The sequence below is a fragment of the Pleurodeles waltl genome, chromosome 8 (genome assembly GCF_031143425.1).
Source record: "Pleurodeles waltl isolate 20211129_DDA chromosome 8, aPleWal1.hap1.20221129, whole genome shotgun sequence".
Taxonomy (NCBI): domain Eukaryota; kingdom Metazoa; phylum Chordata; class Amphibia; order Caudata; family Salamandridae; genus Pleurodeles; species Pleurodeles waltl.
This window is the reverse complement of record NC_090447.1, coordinates 532,812,795-532,835,421: the sequence shown is the minus strand read 5'-3', so window position 1 is coordinate 532,835,421 and position 22,627 is coordinate 532,812,795. Positions and strand designations below refer to the sequence as shown.

The 22,627-nt window shown below is 47.0% G+C and overlaps 1 protein-coding gene across 1 annotated transcript in view; it reads left to right on the top strand.

Annotated features, from left to right (window-relative positions):
- Window positions 1-22,627, top strand: part of UGGT2 (UDP-glucose glycoprotein glucosyltransferase 2) — a 1,372,316-nt gene that overhangs the window by 713,533 nt on the left and 636,156 nt on the right. The window contains exon 18 of the mRNA XM_069204567.1: window positions 19,288-19,411. Coding sequence (XP_069060668.1) covers window positions 19,288-19,411 — 124 coding nt within the window. The remainder of the gene's footprint in view (window positions 1-19,287; window positions 19,412-22,627) is intronic.

Here is a 22,627-nt window from a genome sequence, read left to right as displayed (position 1 = left end):
AAAGCATGATCTGGGGTCTGATCGAGACCCAGGGCGCTCGGTCGCATGAATTTACCTGGATCAAGTTGAGCAGCCCTGGTGCGGGAACTATTGGGCTCTGGCCTGCGCAGGACACTAGGCTTCTGCTAAGTGAGAGAACAGTGGGGAACTATTCACCACCACTCTGCTGCACACCGCAGTACTACAAGAGACCGTCCCTGAGGTGGCACGGGGCTGAGCCCAAGCTGAGAGTGCACCCAGGCCCTCCTAAGTGGATTGCAGCCTACTGCAGCGGGAGTGTCTGCGGGCCCTTCCCCAACAATGAGGGGCAAAATGAGCTAGGAGCGCAGAGGACCGCTCGGCTGCCCGAAAGCGAGACACTGTGTTGGTCCTAACCCCATACAGACCAAGGAGACTAACAAATCGTGCCTGGGCTACTGGCTGAAGCCCAGTTACACTGCTAACTGTGACACACTGCAGAACACATCCCAGTTTTTGCACAAAGGAGATGCCACCAAGCTGGATTCAAGCACCCTAATAAGGGGGTACTCACTGCGGGGTACCGGGCCCCAAGCCTCACCCCCACTGATTGCTGCTACCCCATACTCTGAATCCTCTTTGTAGAGAGGAGGGTAAAGGCAAGGCTCCCACAAAGGAAACAGAGGCCTCACTACCTCACCAACGACAAGGATGACAAGGATTCACCAGCTGTGGCAAAGGACTGTGGTGAACTCACACACACAAGGGTGACTGCAGTTGGTGGACTGTGTAAGTACCAGGAACTAGAGAGAAGATACTGGCCCGACATGGTGAGTGGCAAAGGAAGAACCACCTCCAATACACTGAACAAAAAGGCCCAGCATAGTGGACCACAGTAGGGGTCAAAAAGCGCTAGCCATATTCGCCCCCCCCCTCCTCACCCGCCTTTACTACACCTGTTTGTGCCTTTGTCACACAATGGTGAAACCTAAGAGCAGCAGACAACTGCTGGTGTCATCAGAAGAGAGATCGGGGGCACCTGCTGCATCTCTTCCAGGGGTGAGGTGATGTCCCAGCTGGAAGACACTTTGGTGCACACGGAGCACTTCACCAAACTTTTGCAGGCCATCCAAGATACTAAAACCACTCTAGAGGTTAAAATAGACTTTGTCTCTTTGGAGGTGTCCCTCTTATGGATGGAACAGTAGAAGCTAGCTTCAAGAGTATATGACACGGAACCTACCCTCACCGCGCTGTGCCCTTCTGCCCAAGCAGTCCCTCACTACGCTGCACTCCTCTCTCTAAGCGCTACAGTCCCAAGTGAAAGCATTGCTGGCAGATGTAAAGCGCCTGCAGCTGCAAGCAGAGAATGCTTCTGGAGAGAGCGGATAGGACCCAATATGGAACTATTTCTTGAACAGTGGCTACCGGGTCCCGGGACGACCCCTTCACCGTGTGCTGCACCGTGCCGGTAATTGCCTGCATATAAAATTACCGAGACACAGACTTGCTACTACAGGCATTCCGATCTAAGAGCCCATGGCACTGCAAAGGTGCGGTTGTGATGGCATACCTGGATTACATGGCAGAAGTCAAGCGCAGCTGCAGTTCCTATGGTTTGGGGGGAGGGGGGTAAAGTAGCAGCTCCGCTAGATTGGCTTAAATCATGCTCTGTTTTTCCCGGTCCACCTGCAGGTAGTGGCAATGCTATCCACTTTTTCCACTCCTGAGGAGGTGAGAGCTTGGATATTGGAGAAGGGGGACCAGACTTACCTGAAGAATCTCAGCTTGTTGAACACTGGGTGACCCAGGGACACAAGGGAATGCGCAGCCATCACTTCAGACACTGGTCCTCCACAGAGCAGGCGGTGTCTGAAAGGGCGCGTGTGGTAGCAGATGTACTGATCCACAGCCAGAACTCATTCCAATACACAGCCAGAACTTGTATGCTGCACTGATGTCTGAGCAAGACTCGGATGCTGACTTCAGTTCTACTGGCTCTGGGGTGCTGGCAGAGGATGGTCACGTGGACTGGCCCTGATTGCCCAAACGGCAGACAACATCACCTGAGGGGCAAAGTAGATATTGCACTGGGGGTGCTGGGTATATTGTGTGTATGTGGAGGGGGTGTTGCTGAGCTTCTGTGGTTTAATTCCTCTAGGCTCTTGCTTGTCCATGCAAGGAGAATGAAGTTGCATACATTCAGCTGGATACCGGGGACTCTGTGGACCCACTTATGTGGGAGGGGGAGACCAGGACAAACTGCTTAGCTACTGTTTCTTTCCAACTTGAACATGTTCAAAATACCTATTAATACCAATTTGTTGGAGTGTTGTTCAGATATTACAAACAGTTCACACTATAGGCGTTTAGCCTTGACAGGGAGGGAGGGAGGTAGTTTTAGAGGGCATATTACATTGGAGGAGATTTACATATACCAGACGCATAACACACGTTAGGGGCATGGCCACACCCCGCAAGACTTCGGCAGTTCACTCATACCTCACACTACACCGCACACACAAATTGCTCCTACAGGGTACCCATTTAGTGGCAAAGGACCTCAAGAAAATACAGTCACGTGGGGAGGGACCATCTATGGCACGACCTACTCAGCGTACTCACAAGGGGTGTTAGTCTGGGTCACCACCACGTTGCCTTATGTGGTGCATGCTCCGCAGGTGGATCAGGGTGGCCGATATGTGGTCTTTGAGGGATTATTAGATGGAGACCCTGTAGAAAGCTAGCTCTGTATATACTGTATCAAAGTGAGGTATAGTGTGCACAGAGACCAGGAGTTCCCCAGAGGCTGAACAGAGGCTAAAGTAGATAATACTGATGCTCTCTTTTGTGTTAATGTGGTCGAGCAGTTAGACTTATCAGAGGGTAGTGCAAAGCATTTGTTGTACACACACAAATAATAGAAGAAGCACACACTCAATGACTTAACTCCAGACTAATTATTTTTTTTTTATAGCAAAAATATCTTTTGTTAATGTATTTCTAGAACCACAAGATTCACGTTGCAGGTAATTATTACATAAATAATTAAGTATTTCACATATGTATCAATACTACCTTGATCAGAATCGGCAAGTTGTACAGTTTTGGAATAAATGGCAATAATCTGTTTTAAAAGTTGACACTGGGGGGAAAGTTAATATGATTTTCAGGTAAGTACAAGACTTACAGTTCCAGTCTCCAGGGGTTAGGAAGTCCACCGGTTGGGGTTCAAGTTAACCCCAAACACCCACCACCAGCAACATGGGGCCGGCCGGGTGCAGAGGTCAAAGAAAAGGCAAATTTAACATGGGCTCCTATGGAAACAGGTGGCACTTGGATTCACATCTGCTTGCAGGTAAGCACCCTTGTCTTTGGAGGGCAGACCTGGGGGTTTTAGAGGAACACCAGGGAGGCCCCAGATTAGCACCAAACACACATCCTTAGCTGCACAGGGACGGCCAGGTGCAGGTTGCATATACAGCGTCAGGCTCCCAATGCTTTCCTATGAGGGGAATCCCAGAGTCACTTAGATGCTGCAGGCTGGATCCAGGGGGTCGGTTCTGAAAAACCACAGGCTGAACAAGTAGGAGGGCCTCCTGCTGAACGTTGCTGCACTGGAGGTTGGGTTTGCAAAAGCCAGGGGACTGCGGGTGTAGTGTACCTTTTGGCAAGGGTTATCTTCATCTAGTGCTGTCACGGTCAGGGGGTCCTCTGGATTCACACTGCAGGCATCATCGTGGAGGACAGGAGAGGTCAACCCAGGGTGGGCACTTGCTTGGAATCACCTGGGGATCCTCTCTAGTCGGTTGGGCCACCTGAACACGGGCCGTGGGCGTCGGGTGCACAGTGGTCAGGACTCGCGGATCCGGGGAGGCTCTGGAGTCCTTAGATGTAGTTTCTTTTTGGACAGGGCCACTGTCTATGGGAGTTCCTGATCTTCTGTGATGCAGGCAGTCCTCTGGAGACTTGGCAGACGTCGCTGGACTCACAGGATGCGTCACTTTGTTTTACAAGGCTTTTGAAGCTGGAGACAGGCCAGTAGGGCTGAGGCCAAGTCAGTTTTCGTCTTCCGTCTCCTCTGCTGCGGTTTCAGCTAAGCAGTCCCTCTTATTTCTTCTTTCTGCTTGTGAGGTCGCCAGGAATCTGACAAACTAGGTTCAGGGGAGTCCATCAATTCTGGATTTAGGAGCGTTACAGGGGTCAGAGGGCAGTAGCCAATGGCTACTGCCCCTGAGGGTTGCTACAGTCTTCCTGTGTCCACTCCTTTTGGGGAGGGGGGACACAAACCTAACCCTATTGGTCCCTGTCCTCCAAACTAAGATGGAGGATTCTGCAGGGAGGGGATTATCTCAGCTCTGGACACCTTAGGGGTGGTCCCAGCTGTGGTGGTCACTCCTCCCTATTTTCCCGCCGGATTTGCTGCAAAAAGTGGGGCTTTGTCTGGGGGGCAGGCAACTCCACTAGCTGGAGTGCCCTGGGGCACTGTAATAAGAGGCCTGATCCTTTGAAGCTCACCGCCAGGTGTTACAGTTCCAGTAGGGGGGAGGTGTGAAGCACCCAGGTCAGGCTTTGTTTCTGACCACAGAGAGCACAAAGGCTCTCGCCCTATTCGCTCAGAAACGTTTCTGAAAATGTCAGGCTGGCACAGACTGGTCAGTCCTGCATTAGCAGTTTAGCCAACATACAGGGGGCATCTCTAAGAGGCCCTTTCGGTGCATTTTTCAATAAATCCCACACTGGCATCAGTGTGGGTTTATTGTGCTGAGAAGTTTGATACCAAACTTCCCAATATTCAGTGAAGCCATTATAGAGCTGTGGAGTTCGTAATGGCAAACTCCCAGACCAGATACTAAATATGGCTCCACTGCACTTACAATGCCTAAGAATGTACTTTGATTCCGTAGGGGCATATTTATCATGCAGCTATCCCCTCATCTGGGGTATAGTGCACCCTGCCTAAGGGCTGTGAGGCCTACTAGAGAGGTGATTTACCTATGCCACAGGCAGTGGTTTGTGGACATAACAACCTGAGTGGGGTGCCATGTCGACTCTGCCTTTTCTTCCCACCAGCACACACAAGCTGCAAAAGCAGTGCGCATGTGCTTGGTGAGGGGTCCTACAGGGTGGCATAATGCATGCTGCAGCCCTTGTGGACCTTCCCTGGCCACAGGGCCCTTGGTACCAGGGGTACCTTTTACAAGGGACATAACTTTGTGTCAGGGCATGCCAGTTGTGTAAACAAAGGTAGAGTTTTAAGGAAAGAACACTGGTGCTGGGGCCTGGTTAGCAGGATCCCAGCACACTCTTAGTCAAAGTTGGCATCAATATCAGGCAAAATGTGGGGGGTAACCATGCCAACAGGGGCACTTTACTACAGACCCCCTCGACATTGTGGTGCTATATGCTCCCAATAACTGACACACAGACTTCCTGGCTGAGTTATCCCTGGCCCTGTTGATGCAACCCTTGGAGCCCTGCATCTCGGTGGGCAGCTACAGCTATGTCCGGGACGTGGAGCTTGACCGATCGATCAGACCTGCTGAAGGGGCAGCAAATAGATGTGTCACACCCCACTTCTGTGAGTGTCCTGAAAATATGTGACTGCATGACCTATGGCGGATACAGCATCCACCATCTGCAGAATACCCATGTTACTCCCTGGTACCTTGATCTGTTCCTCTGCTGCACTCCACTGTGCAAGTGGGTGGTGCCTACTGCATACTTGGCACAAACTATTATCAACCACTTCCCATCACTACTCGAGTAGCGCTGGTGACAAGAACGGGTGGTGATCCACACATGGCGCCTGAGGATGAAAGCTTTGCTAGACCCCCCCTTTTTGGGACGCGCTCTCAACAAATATTACCCACAGCTTTGAACAGATAATGGCACTGTGACATCCCATGCCTCAGAGTGGGAGGCACACAAAGTGGTTCCGCGGGGCAAATGTATTGCCATGACGTTTGGGATTAGAGGGACCTTGCACAGAGAACTGTTGAACATGGAATGAGAACTCTGGGACCTCCAGCAGGAAACACCGCAGCATGCAGACTAGGTGCAGCCCATCAAAGACTTTAAACAGCATCACCCGGAACTAGGGGCCTGTCTGGCGAAACTTGATCACTAAGAATATATTGTCCGCTTACATGACGGGGGTAACGGGGCAGGCTGGATGCTAGAGTGGTAGCTACGGAGAGAGGCACCTCATTCCTCCATTGGGGCTATTCGGTCATACGGGGGCGTGCTACACCACTTCCTGGCCTACCTAATTGTGCACAATAAAACATCAGGGTCTGACCGTTTTCCACTAGAGTACTATGCTTCGTTCACCACCTTGCTTACACCACACCTACTGAAGATGTATGTAGAGGTGTCAGAGGGGGAGCTGCTTCCATCCACCCCAAGGGAGACCCTAATTGTGGTACTCCCCAAACCAAGGAGAGAACCACAGTATATGGAATCCTACCAACCACTTTCCCTTAGGAATCTTTACTACAAGATACTGGGGAAGATCTTGGCTAACAGATTGATGCCGATGGTGAACAAGTTGGTCTAACCAGACCAAAAAGGGTTCCTACTGGACCGTAACACCTTTTTGAATATCTTCTGATTACTAAACTTGATGGGAGCACAGGAGGCTGATATTGCGGATGGCCTGATGGTGTCTCTTGACATAGAGAAGACGTTCAATACCCTATAGTGGAGTTACCTATTTGAGGTGCTGTGGATTTTCCCAGGCATTTTGAGATGGGTGCAGACCTTATTTTGCAACTTGATGGCATGAGTCAACACCAGCCCTTACATATTGGACAGTTTTGAAATGCATTTTGGAAAAAGACAATGGTGCCAGCTGTTGCCACTTATTTTTGCACTTCCGATGGAGCCTGTGGCAGCTTGGAGTACTGCTGGGATGCTTCCTAGACTACAGTGCCATTCAACAGGTGATATACACATTGTGGGTAGGAGGGGCGGCGGAACCAGAGTTGTCACTCCTGCAACAGGTTCTGATCATGCACGGGGATTTCCACTGGGTGGTCACGTGATCTACGGCGTGTTACACATCAAGCGTTAAAGGATGGATCTGCAGGCAGAGGCCAAATGGACGACAGCACTGGGGTAAGCCTTTATGGACAAGCAATGTGGGAAAGCCAATGCACGCTTCAAGGGGTTTCCAGAAACACACAGTTTAATTACCTACATCAAACCTACCTGACGACACAGAGAATAAACTGCATATTCCTTGGAACTTCCTCGGAATGCCCAAGGTGCCACACATAGCCCGGAGACTTTTATCACATGGTGTGGGTTAGCCCTGTCCTCCAAGTAATACAGAGGGAGATGACAGAAACAATGTCGGAGGTGGTAGAACGGGTGGTGCCTCTTGTCCCAAACTACTGTCTGCTGGGGATCGGCCCACTCACAAGGGGGATAAATATATTGGCAAATTTATTGCACTGGCACTAGTAGTCGCCATGTGATGGAGAGCAATTGCGTGATAAGCTGGCTTGGTATTAGAAGTAGGATGCCGGCTTCAAGTGCGGTGGGCTAAGGGGGAGGCAAAAGTAGTGGCAAACCTTCGCAGGCGACAGTGTGAGGCACAGACTTCACAGTGTGGGACAAGTACATCCTGAGGTTAGAAGCGAAGGATGACAAGAGACCACCATGAAGGTGCAATGTTCTACTAATGCCTCTTGGTTGATGTTGGTGAACATGAACTTTAAAGAATGTTAAACATGATCTGTACAGAATGTTATCGCCCTGTACTTTGCTGGCCACAGGTCGTTATAGACTTGCAGAGACACGCCCCCGTGTTATGGACTGGCAGAGCCACACACTCATCAGCGACAGAGGGACCCAGTGGTTTGCCCTGGTTTTAAAGTGCCCATGCTAAGGTTGCTGGTGACACAGTATTACCCTGGAAGGGGAACACTTCCAGGCCGGGGAAATATGTGATGTCCTGCTGACACCAAATGTGTGTACCGAGTGAATTCTTGCGTTGTAAATACGGGGCATGTGTGCTAACCCCACTTTGTTCAGTTCTATTGTGTTTTGCCGCTGTAAACTTCAATAAAGAGATTAAAAAATAAACGATAATCTTTCACGTCTGCCCCTCTTCCATCAGGGTTATCTTGAAAAACCCAGGTTTTCTAAAGTTTTAGTACTGCATTTCTCGGAGTAAAAGACAGGATAAAATATTCCTTAAGCACTCAGAAAATGTCATGTGAATGAAGTTGAAAAAGTTATGGGGGCTGGAAGACTTCATAGCTCAAGAACTTCATTGGTTCAATTTCTGACCAAATAAATGCTAGAAAAGTACGCATGTGTTAGGACGCTCTAATAAAGCTTCTGGCAGAACGGTCCAAATACAATCACTGTCCTTTCTGCTGGGCTTTTTTTTCCCCACCCCAAAAACAAGAAATCCAGGAACAAATTAATTGATATTGCCTTGTTATAAATTACAAGGCTAGTTATGATAATTTGTAAACTAATGCGGCCCGAGCTTGACAAGAAGGAGATCAGATGTGCTAAGTGTGAAATTAGGCTTTTACTTATCGAAGTCAAAAAAGAGTGAGAAAACTAGATTTGTCTCAAGCCGGGGATGAAATGTTGCTTGCTACGCCTGGCAATGGTGAAAAGGAGGCTTAACCTTAACAATATACCCCCCAGGGTAGAATGACCTATAAGACCTGAGCATCATTGGAAGGTATGATCAACAACAAAAGCTTGTCCCTGACAACTTAGGACCTTGATGTGAGCTTTGTAAAGGCAAGTATGCGGTAAGTGAAGTTGTATAAAGATTAGAAAGAGGGAGGGAAACTTGCTGAAGGAGTGCATGAACTTGTGTGCATGAAACCTGTATGCCCGTGCCCCACCGTTTGGAGGGGGGGCCAGGGCATGCAGATAGGAAGGGGTGGGGGGGGGCAAGCAGACCACAGAGGACAGGCTAACAGAGGTAGCAAGTTAACCACGTAGGATAGGAGTGAAAGGGCCTGCAAGCAGACCGAAAACCAAGGACTTTATGGACGGAGCAGAGGCAGCAACCTGACCACGGAGGACAGGCTACTCATATGAGGGTGAATCTGTGCCAACTCCCACTGCGTATGGCAAAAAGAAAAAAAAAAGCAGAAATTCACTGAAAAATCAAAGGTTAAAGTGACTTCACAGTTAAGGGTTAAAATGAGTTAAAAACTATTGTTTAAAAATAAACGCACTGAATTCACCAGTTATAGTTCAGTGAGGTAACTATAACTTGCCCCCTCCCCAAACACTGTTTATGACCTCACGTAATACATCAAACATGACATGTTAAATGACATCATTGATGACATAAATGATGGCATCTCAAATGACCTCATTGATGATCTCATCCAATGAACATAACAGTTTGCTATACTAGAAACGCTAGAAAAGCAATTGCTTCTCCATGATACATCTGTTAATAGTCACTTATCAATCAATAGTTCTGCACTATGTAACTCCGACAAAAACATTGTTGATAAACGGATGAGATCATATGCGTACACAGTTAACACAAGTAGCTTCTGACACATCAAAACATAACATGCTCTGCCTAAAGTAATTTTTCAGATGGAACACCAAGAAATGTTATTTTTCAGTGAATGCATTTTAGTAATCTATTATACACCATTACACAGCTAGTGAAAAAGGTCAATTACCGGGTTCCATCCCTGTGCAAGAGACAATTAAATTCTACATAATTTTCACAGAAGTTCTGTACCTGAAGCTCGCATCTTCTACATTCGAGCACTGAAAATACACTTAACACTTGCCATCCTTTACATAATAGTAAGCTAATCTATTTTCTAACACTCCACTTTCTCAGATGTTTCTTTCGCATGTGACCTTAAAATGGAAAACATTTAAACATCTTAATTTTTTTTGCAGCCCATCTACAAATTATCTTCACTCCTTGTCTGTTAATTGCAACAAATATGAGCTTTTCTGGAGAGTGTATACTTATTCATTAATCTTTTTGGAATCTAAATTGCCATCTGAAAGCCGAAAACGAACACATGGTTTTATCTTCCATCTGTAATCTAATCACTTAACTCCCTCAAAAGACGAGTCATAAAAAGGCCGTAGTGTCTGAAATTATTGTGTCTGAAATGCACCTCAGGGAGCACAATACCCAGCATAGGGATGCAAATACACCGCTCATGCAAAGGTGAGCCACTCGACGGACAAGTGGCACAAACACAAAGGGACAGCAAAAATGCAGCGAGGCTGCCTGGAACTTCCAGGACCTGACAGAACACTGCCCCTCATAGTCTTTAACTGAGAACTTGTAAGATGATGAAGTTAATGTCAAGTTGCTCATGTTCTGCAGCCTCCCAAGAAGCACGTGACCCCACGTACCGACTAAAGATTCAATAGGTCAAGGTTATGACCCTCATCAACACTGGGCCATTGCGAGTGTCACATTGGCAAGCCAATTGTACACAGTATTGCTGCAACTCAAGCTTAGGACTACCTGGATGTGCATAAGATGGCCTTTATCTCTTACTGCTCAAAGCAGTCTTTACAGGTACAGTGTCTCACATTCGCACAGCAACAGAGATGAAGGTGTTTATCAAGGAGTGCCACACAAGTAACTGACTGCATTGCCAAGCAACAAACGAACTAAATCTTCTACAGATGTGTACTAAGTGTTAGGTTTAAAACTGTCAGTGATATTCTTGCCAGGTTTCTGTCGTTGTTCTTTGAGGTATGGGGGCCTGAAAAACAAATTTTACAGGCATAAATGATGGAGCTTTGGAGTCTCACCAAACAGCTATGCATCCCTGAGGTATTGGTTGGCCTGTCTTGCATTTTCAACATCAGTAAGATCTATTAATCTATGCCTGCAATGAAAGGAAACACCACACTTGACTCTGTGCCTCTCTCTTCAGCCGCTTCAAGAGAACACATTCATTCTGCATTCCAAAACGTGTGAATTTATCATAACATGCCTCTAGTTTTTCTAGTATTTTTGTTGTGTTCTCTGTGGAGGTAAGGTGCAATATGTGAAGTCACAGCATGCCCCTCCAAATGTCTGTGTGCACAACATCCCTCTTGTGATAATTACTTAGAGGACACACTTGGATCAAGGCATTATGCAAGCTTCTGAAGCACAGAAGTAAGTAGCTGTGATGGTGAAAAAATAACCAGCCTTTCAGGACGCCATAGAGTGATTGCTGGCCCAAACTATCATGCAATACATCATACAAACAAGGATATGTACGTGGCCATAGATATCAGCTGCTCCAGGCGACAAACTGGTGACACCAACCTTTGGTGATACAAATAGAGAAAGAAACATACTTTGGATCTGCCACCTTCTCCACACATGTTTACAATCGCAGACTGTCTATTACAGTTCAGCCTCCCCATTCAACATTATTCATGGAGTGGTGGGTTGTGGACCTTGAAAAGTACCAGTTCCACGTTGCTTATTTTTCTGGTCCTAAAAAACCCAACCAATTACATCTTTCAATCTCCTCACCACCACTTGCATTGAATAGGAAGAAGTCAGGTGAGTCAAAGATCATGTAAAGGCTGTAATGAAGGGAGCCATTCCCAGAGCCCTGCCATTGGTAGATGTTGTAGCCACCGGTGCCAAAGACGAATGTTATGTTATGTTATACATATTCATAAAGCTCACTATCAACCACAAGTGTAGCCTGGTGCTGAGCAGTGGTTATTTGTGCACCTAGCCCTGCCTAGGGTAGATTGACTTGTCCAATTATGTCCAGTTTGCTTTCAGTGATGATTCTGAGTCTCCTGCTGTGGGTGCTGGGTGTGGGTCAGTTCAGACAGCCACCAGTTATAGTTCCATGGCAAGATGTTCTTTTCGAAAATCACTACTTCTGTCTTGTAGGTGTTGAGCTTGAGACAGATTGCTTTTATCCAGCTAGAGACTTGGTTCATGCAGTTGGTGACCTTTTTTTCTCATGTTGATCATTTTGTCTGAGAGGGAGAGTATGAGTTGCGTATCGTCAGCAAAGGAGAGGATGTCGATGTCGTGCGTGGATGACAGAGTGAGCATGTATACGTTGAAGAGGATGGGACTCACTGATGAACTTTGAGCCACTCTTCAGATGAGTTTGCAGACTTCTGAGGAGTACAGTGCCAGACTGACAGCTTGTCTTCTAACTCATAAGACAGAGCTGATCTAGTGAAGAGCAGGTCTTTGGATGCCAATCTCATGCAGACACCTGATGAGTATGACGTGTGAGGCTGTGTCAAATGCTGCAGAGAGGTCCAGAAGAATGTAGCCTGCCATTTCTGCTCTGTCAAAGATCATGCAGTTGAAGGCTGTGGCGTAATGAGTGCTGTTTCTGTACTGTGGTTGGCCTGAATCCGGACTGCTTGACATTTAGGTCTGGTGGTTGCCAGGGTGGCCAGTGAGGGATCGGCTGATTAGTTTCTCTAAAATCTTGGCTGGGTATGGTAGGAGGGAGAAAGGTCTGTAGTTGGAGATTGTGGCTGGGTCAGCCAATTGTTTCTTGAGCAGGGGCGTGACAGTGGCGTGTTTTCATGTGTCCAAAAATGTGTCTGAGTTAGAGGCATTGAGAGTGGGTGTTAGTGCTTCAGTAATCCATAAAAGTTCTTAGATGAAGGCTTTGTGGTGACAGGGGGTCAAATGGGGCCTACAAGTGGCTGGTCTTCATGGTAGCAGTATGGTTTTGACTGTAGTGAGGGTGGGTCACGCGGTTAGGGGTAGTTCTTCAGCCATGATGGGAAGATGAGTTGTGACTGTGACAGGTCTGGCTACAACTGGCCATCTTCAAGCCAACATTTAGGGTCTTACCCCCAGAATATTCTGACTGTATTTTAAAATGTGGCCTCAAGCTACTGGACCAATGGATACTGATTCTCTATCCTGTCATACCACGTTTGTGAAGTTGGCATAGGTAGGGGCATTCTTGGGTGGTTTCAACTAACGTCATCCTCCTTGAGTTGATATATTTCCAAGCGGTTAATAGACTTGTGGAATAGAAAGTTGCTTGCTGCCTGATGGGCCAGGACTTGGGGCATGCTGAGAAACCACACTTCTCCTCTGAGTAGTTACCAGTATGACATCCTGGAAAAAGCTTTGCCGACATTGATCATAGAAACTAAGTCGACCTACTGGCAGGAAGTAGAATAGCTAGATACTAGGTCTAGAGAGGCAGTGTTGCACAAGTTGGAGAAGATATTGGTCACCCACAAAATTCTCTAAGAAACCAAAATGGACAAGTAGATGCCTGTTGTATGCCTACATAGCTGTGAATTCTGTGATATCCTAAATACATCAGCATTTGTCATAGAAGAAAAACTCACTGGCAAGGTCAAAGTGTTCTTATGGACCTATAGAAAAATATTGAAGAATACCACTGAATAAGAAACATATATTGGCAGTACATTCCTGATATTCAGAATTGATCCAGTTCTCGACAAAATATTTCTCAGCCGTTGCTCTCAAGATGTGCTCTGTGGCTTGCATAGTTCCCATTCATCCTTCATGAGTATCAGCCTCTCTCGTCTACACCAGGTAAAAACAACCAAAAGGTAGACTAACGATCTCATGAATTACATATGAGGGAGTCAGAGATTCAACAGTTTTTGAGGGATGCCACTGCCATTCAAGTAGGAAGTTCACAATGCCACCTGAAAGTAGAAGAAGAAAATAGAAATTAGCCTAAGTTTTTTTTTCCCCATTTGGAATTTGATGCAGATAAAATGTATGCTATTTTGGGTTTAGTAAGTGTGATACACTTGATTTAATATTCTTACCTTGTTGGAGATATTTTTTAAATAGCTTATCCATCTTGTGAAAACTAAAAATTGGCCAGATTATAGATCCTTTCCTGACAAAGTATGCTTAAAATAACGTGAATGAATCTCTTTAGTAAAATATATATTCTTGACCACAGTGAAGACAGTGCACCATGGCAACGGCTATTTAGGGTGATGTCAGCATCATTTCAAACGCGTTAGCCTTTAAAAAGTTCTTATGTGAGCATCTTCAACTCGGAGCCAATTTCACTTGTCTAAAGACTCGTTCACCTATGATGATTAGTTGTAATGAGAGGGCATAGCTCTAAGGAAGCTGATAGCTCAAGCCAGAGCCCTCACTGTAGCAACCTCAAGGTACTGCTTCAGGTGATAAACCACCTCTGACATTGGGCTTGAGGCTCACACCTCTGGCACCAGGGAATAATGGTCATATCATCATAGGCCTCTTTCTCCCACCGTCTGTCAGTTGAATGACTACTGTAAGGGGTTTCCCACAGAATTGTGAGCTGTGCCTGCCTCCATATTGGACTGTGCCGTACTCACAGCACTTAACAGATGTAACTATCTAATTCTGTTTCCCTAATTTCAAGGTGAGGGCATGAACCGCGGTTGATCAGTTGACAAGTTGCTTTTTTCTCTGAAAGTCGACAGTCATCATGATAGTGACCTATTTAGGAATGTGTGTTTGATGCTCTGTAACTATACAATAGAGAGTTTTATAAGTATACCGTGTGCGGGTTCTCACAGTAGGATTGATTTGAGACCGCATTCCATAGAAGTTGCTGCTTCCTCGTAGACCTTTCTTCTGATTTGGTCTGACTGAATTGCAGACACTTGCAGAACCCGATCATATGTTTTAATCAGAGGAGGGAAGTGGAACCTCAATCTAAAGATACACCGGCGGGCCATTTAAATAGTCTCTCTCATACACGGAATTATTGTCCAGACTAATGGCATCACCTGTCCTGTCACATACTCAGAGAGGAGAGCAGGGAAGGGGTTTCTAAAACTGTGCAGATCGCCTCAGCACAAGTGTAGAAATGTGATTGAAACAGTTATTAGCAGATCTGACCTTTCATCTGAGCAAGTGAAACTGTAGTAATGAAAAATGTCAAAATATGTAAGTACTAGGGTCATTTGCCTTTGACTGTGACTTAAACATGTTTATACGTGTAAAAATTTCGCGGTAGGGTGCAGAGTTTTTTGTTTTTGTGTTTTTTTAGATAATTGTGGTTTATTTTAGAAGAAAAAAAGTTATTGTAAAAAAAGAGTACGATGCTCGTCTGTATTTTTCCATGAAAATCAGGATGTTTGCACGGTTGTCCCTTGAAATTAAACGGGGCATAAAACATATTCAGACTTCCTGGTCAAAATCCATTCTTGCTTGTAGGTCAGAATACTCAATTTCTTAATTCTGTTTTGTATCACTATCCCTTGCTTATTGGAAGTTTTTGTTTTGAGGATATGCTTTTGTTCGCATGCATTCATGGGCATGTTAGACATGTAGTTATTGTAAATGCTAAAACATCAATTTGCTGTCAAAGAACAGCAAATCAGGAACTTCATCCTTTGACAGAATTTAGCGTTTGTTGGTTAGTTTGGATTTTTTTGGGTTCTTTTTGGCTTCTCAGCCTGATAAGGAGAACACAGTTCCACAAAAGGTAGTTGTAGGAGTAGGGGACAGTTGTTACATGTTTTTCAAATCTTTACTAACCTAGAAGAAAAGTAATACATTCGACGGTGATCCCCTAGTAAATGATTGCCAGTAATTTTATTGTTTGTTGACCAGTAATTTCTACAGTGCTAACATCTATGTACCATTTTTAGATTTGACATGCAAGGCACTTTCACCATTTGTGGCTAGCATTTTTGTATTTTATAATTACTTCAACTGAGTCTTTCTTCTTCAGAAATTGGCTTTGCCGAAGAACATTCGCTTATATGCTTGCGTTATTGTATTTCAGTTTTAGGATCATCCTACGGAGTACTTTTGTGTCCTAGGTTGTCTTTTGGCTGTTTGAGTATGTACTTCAGTCTCCATTGGGCTGCACGAGTGACTATTTTGCACTCTGCGAGCTGCAAAAGTACTGGGGAGGAAGCATTGACTAAAGCTTCTGAAAATGGATAATTCCTGCAACAACTATCTTCAGAATGCTTTGTCAGCGTGTGCTCCACAATGCTCCTGTGCCGCTGTCCAGATGATTGTAAACATGGTCGCCATGTTGAAACGGTGTTCTTAATGTTTTTGTATTGTTTACCGTTACACCATAGCCCCATGTTTTAATCAGTCTGTTAGCTGCCCAGAGTTCTGGGGAGTGTAGTGTCCTGCTGGACACGTTCTAGTCTTTAACTAGCCACTCGGCTGAGGGCTGGCATTACATTCACACCCCACACCCACCCAACACAGGCGTCACTAGTCAGGTGACCCTGCCAATAAAAAGGGCCGGGCGCACATGCCTGTGGCCAGTTCTTATGGACATGCTACTGTGTCTGCGTCAGTGATTTCAGTAGCATGAGGGCCTAGGGCCACCAACACTACAATGGCGACGAGTGGATACAACAACCCCACGTGGCTGCAGGCAGGAATTTTGAGGTTGGTCATGGAGGAAAGGAATGCCTCTGCATAAGGCATCCCCATGTCTTCTGCCGGCATGACAGCGACTGGCGCAGGAAGAGCAGTACGAGGGAGAGGGAGGCGCGTCGCAGCACCAGCCCCGCTGGTGCATGGGGAGTTGGTAGGTGCTGGTGACTCATCATAGAATACATAGCGGCCGCAGCACTGCCAATACGGCTGCGGTCACCGCGAAGAAGAAAGCGCTACGGTGCTGCCCTGCACCGAACGAGGCGCGAAGTGCCCAGGGCTGCTGCCCCCCCCCCCCCCCCTTTGTGAGTGAAAACCAAAAACGCCCCACAGCACTGTGAAAACAGCTGCTGCCGCGTAGTGAGAAGTGCGTTGGTGCTAACACTCACCAACCAAGTGAAGTGCCCAAGGCCGCGAGGGTGCTGTCCACACCAAGTGAAAATGCCCAGAGCTATCCCCCCGTGTGTCAGCTGAAGAGCGGCCCACAGCGTGAAGGAAGGTTGCTGCTGCCGCGCATTAAGAGGGCAAATTGTGCTGTTGCGCACTGTGAAGTATTGAAAAAGAAAAACAAAAAAAGAGCATCAAAAACTGGCCAGGGCCAGCCACCCCCATCCACCCCCAAAAAGATAACGCGGCCCCCAGCATGTGAAATGCTGCTGCCGCGCGAGAAAAGGTACTGCTGTGTGGAAAGCTGCCATGCACCACAAGAAGAAAGAGAAATGCCCAGGGCCGCCCCCTCTCTGCTTAAGTGACGTGCACCAAAGATGAAGAAAAGTGCCCAGAACCCCACCCCAAACCCACGTCAGAGGTCAGGGGGAATTGCAAAACAGGCCCACGACGGCCTGCAACAACAACGCTGACCCCACCAGTTTTCCTGCCTCCACACCGTGAGGCTTGAAACAACAATGTGCACTGCCCAGAGTTTTTGCCCACTGCGAGCACGAGGCTGTGCCTTTTGGCTAAAAAAAAAAAAAAAAAAAAAAAAAAAGATTGATAAAGGAGGACAGAAAGAAAAAAAAGTAGAGATATGGAGATAAAAGGGAGAAAATAGCACTTACCTGCAGCCCCCTCTGGTTTGATGAACTCCTCCCGGGAAGCATGGCTCCTCTCCGGCGTCTGATTTCAATAAACGAGGCCCCGAGGAGGAAAGACTGTCTTCCAGCTGGAAAGAAGTGCAAAATTGGCATCTAGTGGCCAAAGTAGGTACTGCACCCTTGTTTCTATTTTACCAGGTAAACAAGCTGTGTTGAAGGCAAGTTTACAGCAACACCCCCGAGAGTGACGGCCGCTGACGGAAACGACACAGAAGATGGAAACGACGTGTACGACGCTGCACAGCGAAGGAGAAGACACTAGCTGTCCCAGCCAAGCTGCAACGGTGAGAAATTGACTTAAGTGCACGTGAGGCACTAGGAGAGTGAGCATGGCCTGCGCAGCCGCGGGTGGCCGTCCACCGCCAAAGGAACATCACAGGTCCCCTGCAGTGATGGACATCACTGCAAGACACGAGATGGACACGACAGGCGTCAGCAAAGGACGCCCTGAAGTGAAAAAGAGACTATGTCACAGGTGCGCAGATAGCTGCGCAGGAGAACATGACGACACAGACAGAAGCCTGAGAAGATGAAGAGAGCACCCGAGAGCATGAAGTAACGCACGGGACAAGAGGCCGTGCCAGCCGTCCACACAGCAACAGAAGATGGCCATCATTGGCCCATCGATGAGCAGGTCAGCAGAACTGACCGACTCTGCCATGCAGATGGAGGCAGAAGTGAGCGCTGCAACAGCACAGTCTCGAGGCACAAGAGTGGCGCCATCAATCGAGGACTCGGAGGAAGAGAAAAGTGACCTCCTGCCACAGAGGGGTCCACCAAGACGATCCCTGAACGGACCAGAGCGGCGAGAGGTCTGCCAGAAGAGGCGATCAAGTCCTACTGACAGGACTCAGCCTGCGACAGGCTGTGACCAAGCAAGATGCACTGGCTGAGGTGCAGTGATAGGTACACATGACAGAGCATGCAAGCTGTGGCACAAGGCCACATCGAGGACGAAGAGCAAGATGCACCGGCAGAGGTGCAGCGGAAGGTCCATGTGACGCAACGTGCGACCTGTGGCACGACGCCACACCAAGGAGGAAAAGGTGAAGAGAGCGTGGCACAATGCCACAACGAGAAAGGACGAGAAGAGGAGTGTGACAGACCAGTCACACCACAGATCAACTCCATCATAGGTGCGCAAGCGGAAGAAGAGCAACACAACTGAGGACTCTTGCGAGCAGTTGAGGACTGTCCTTACATTCACACCCCACACCAACCCAACACAGGGGTCACCAGTGAAGTGACCCTGCCAATAAAAAGGGCTGGGCACACGTGCACGTGCCAGTTCTTATGACCATGCTACAGTGTCTGCGTCAGTGATTTCAGTAGCATGAGGGCCTAGGGCCCCCAACACTACAGGGAGCACAGAAATCATCTAGAATAACAAGATGCTAAACAAAGGGCGGGGACCTTTTTTGTGTGCCATTCATTTTAAGTTAAGTTTTAGTCTAAGCTTATGTCCCAGTTGACCAACAAGAATTTGCACATCCAATAGCATGTAATACAGAGAGCAAACCTATTGGATTTGCCGATACTTGTTTCAGTAAAATGAAAAGTTTTTTATACTTCTCACAGCACCCTGAGAAGAGGGGCCTCATGGGCTGTTTCTTGCCGTTATTGTAGTTTGAAAAAGTTGATGCAGTTTTATAATTTCCGATTTTCTAACTACCTACTGAGAATAGCTGAATAGTTGAACTTCCGTTTGCCATTGGATTGTATAAAGTTTATTTTCTAGAAAAAAAAAGTTTGCAACTCTGTATGTGAACATAGAGAATGCAGGTGTTGCATTATAATTAAATATATGCTTATTTTGCGATATTACGTTTCATGATTGCCATTTCCATTTTAATGTGTATTTTATTCCAACAGGGCCTTTTAGACGATCGTATGGACGTGGTAGATTTCTTGATGGACCAGCCTAATGTAGTCCCCCGTATAAACTCTGCAATTCTTGGCACAGAGAGGACATTTCTAAATTTTATACCCAGAGCAGGTAAATGAAACCCTACCAGTCTGTATTTTGTTTATAAAGGCAACAATAGCAGTTTGTTGAGTTATTGCTGACGGAGCGCAATAATACATTTTTATTTTTTGCTTATTCATTTTTTACTGCTTCTCGTTTGAAAGCTCTTATTGACTCATGAAAAGAACAGGCTGTAACATTATTCTTCGGAATGTACATCACCTTACTGTACATTTTTCCCGTTGCACTAGGAAAGACTGGCTATACTATTTCATGACCATTTGTCCATGGAAAAGAGAGGCGGGCCTGCAGATGAGTGCACAGTTTGCAGTTAACTGTCATGGTCACCAGGGTTCCATGAATACTGTTCATGCAGAAAAGTGTGCATTCTATGCTCGCAAGCACCCTGTCTGCACTCAAATATTATTTCTGGTATTACTTCCAATTCAAGTTATGCAAAATTACCATGTTCATAACATTAGCCCTTCCAATAAAATGACAGCATATGAAACTATATACCATGCCATTACACCACAATGAAAAGGCTGCAGAACACAGGAGGTCACGTATGCCCATGGTTTATTTGATGGTGCCACTAAGCAAAGGTGGGCCACAGGCAGACTGAGGGTCTTTCTTTGAGAGGGCTCTTTGAGAAGGTTCAGAGGGGTTGTAGGAGAGTAGCTTAAAAAATAGTTGACCTGCAGAGGGAGGGCCATTTTATGTTCTGTTAGTTTACTTTAATCCACTATGTCAAAAACAGAGATGGCTAATGAGTTGTGGATGGAACAGTGGATACTCCCATGTTCTTAATCCCATGCAGAGTTACTGTTAAATCAAAGGAAGAACACAGTATTTTGATAGAGAATTACTTCTAGCCATAGATTATTCACTTTTTCAATATTCCCTAGTGTGAGGTTGGATCCATAAACTTTTTAGCAGTACCTCTGTGTGCCAGAAGGTACAGCCTTGCGGCTTCACACCTACATCGTTCCACTCCAGGAACTACATGCAGGGCCTGTATAGGTGACACTCCTGTGTGCTGACATCAGTTAATTTCTATCTGTGCTGTCAGAGGCAGATCCGGGGCTCCCTATCTCGTCTCTGAGAGACACTTATCATCACTGTTTTCCACAAATATTTTTCAGTGTGCAAGGGGTGTCACCTCCTAAAATTACAACTTTAAAGCCCAGTAGGGGCTGTCACAAACAAAAGTGTGTGTGACAGATCCCTACGAGGTGTGACTATGGTGCCTGCGGTCGAGGCATGTCTACAAAGTCTGCAGCATCTGTGCGTTAATGAACCCAAAGGCCATCAGGAAAAACAAGGTGAAACTTTATGCTGCCAAGCATAAAACTCCTGGGTCTATTTCATGTCACTCTCTGCATCCAAGGTTCGACCTCAGTTGCGTTCCCGTAGTCGAAGGTGCCACTCCAGAGGTTGGTCTTTGTCTAGCTCCAAGCTCTCAGGTAAGCAAACAAAGCACAAGAAATCAAAGCTCGACTCCACTTCATCACTTCACTTGCATTCACCTGAGTAGGTGCAGGGGTGGCCCCACATTTCTTTCTCCCGAAATATGCCTGTGTCTGAGCTGATCATGTAGCTGGTTCCGGCACAACCCAAGTTTCCAGGCCCTTCAGTCATGCTTCGTCAGACCGAAGGGTTCAGCGCAGCCATGCTCCTTCTCTTTGTATCTCTACTAATTCCTTCTGGTGTGCATTCGGCAGAGAGGCCTTCCCCCTGGGACACCAATGGTGGCTTTGCTCTCAGCTCCAGCTGAGACTGTCTTTCCTCCAGCTCTTGTTCTGACCCTGCTTCCAGCACCTCGACCCATGCCGGCCATAGGCACGTTGCCACTGATTCTGACTTCGACTGAGGAGGTTTTCCCAGTTTTTCTCTCAGACACTGGTCTGGTCTCAACCAGTGCCATGCTCAAATCCACCCGAGGCGCTGCTTCCTCCATTTGAATTACCACAAAGTTAGCAACACTCTCTGCATTCCCTTTTTGGGACATATTTGGATAATGGCTATGACCCATGATCCTTCAACCCTAACAGGATGACAATTGGTGCAAGGACTTAAAAGAAGTCTTTTTCCCCCCCTGAACAGGCCACAGACGAATCTGCTTCTTACACCATGGTGGTGTGTAGGGCAGCCAAAGTACTTGACCTCCAGCTCCTCACCTTGGAGATGAATGGTTTGGCTGCTGTCCTTCAACCAGGACAGACAACTTTGGAGCCCCTTCTTCTTTCAACATTGCTCTAACAGATACATTATTGGGCGGTTGGACCAAACTGTCCTCCGCCCACCGGTCAGTTGAAAAATTGCTAGTCACCATCCCCTGAATCCAGGCAACCCAGCTTTTCTTTCCATGTACCCATCACCCAAAAGCATAGTGGTTCAGGCTTCCACCAGCTACAAATTTCCCACCACTCTCCCGAAAGGGAAATAAGCGAGTGGAAATATTCTGCATATGTGTCCTTTCTTCTACCAGCTTGCCACTCTGCTCTGTTAACATCAGCTGTTTGTTGGGACACTACTTCCACTCCTTTTGGGATTCAGTGGCACAAGTCGTCCACAGTGTGCCGAAGATCTTCGCCGAAGATCTTCACAAGTGTTTCAAGATGGTTGTGGTGCTGCCAGGTTCAAGATTCATTGTGGCTTGAACACCACCGATTCCATCAGTCAGGCCATAAGCGCCAGCATTGGCATTTGCCACCATGTACGGCTGCTATTGACAGTTCTCCAGGGATGTCTAGTCCTCCCTGAAGGACATGCCATTTGATGGAACTTGTGTGTTCAGGGACAAAGCTGTCTATGCTCTCAACTGTTTTAAGGAGTGTAGGGCTACCGCTTGCTCTCTGGGCCTTCCCGCCCCACCTAGCCAATTTAGTTTTGTGCCTTTCACCAGGAAAAGGAGTCCAGGGCATTCAGGCTATGATCCCAATCTTTCAGCCTCTGACCTAGATTTCAGTAATGCTGACTCGGAGGCTTCTGGGACTGATGGTCTACTGCATCATGTGAGTCAACACGCCAGGAGGCATAAGCGGGGTCTGCAGTGGGATCTGAAGTCTCAGTGGGCCCTACATCGAAGGGACCTCTTCCACTAAGTTCAGATTTCAGGGGAGATTGCGAACGATATGCAGTGGTGGCTGCTGGACAGCTGTTTGGTCAGCAGCAGGCCCCTCTCCTTTCTCCACCCAGAACTGACATTGGTGACAGGTGTGTTGCTTCTGGTTTGGGGCAGCC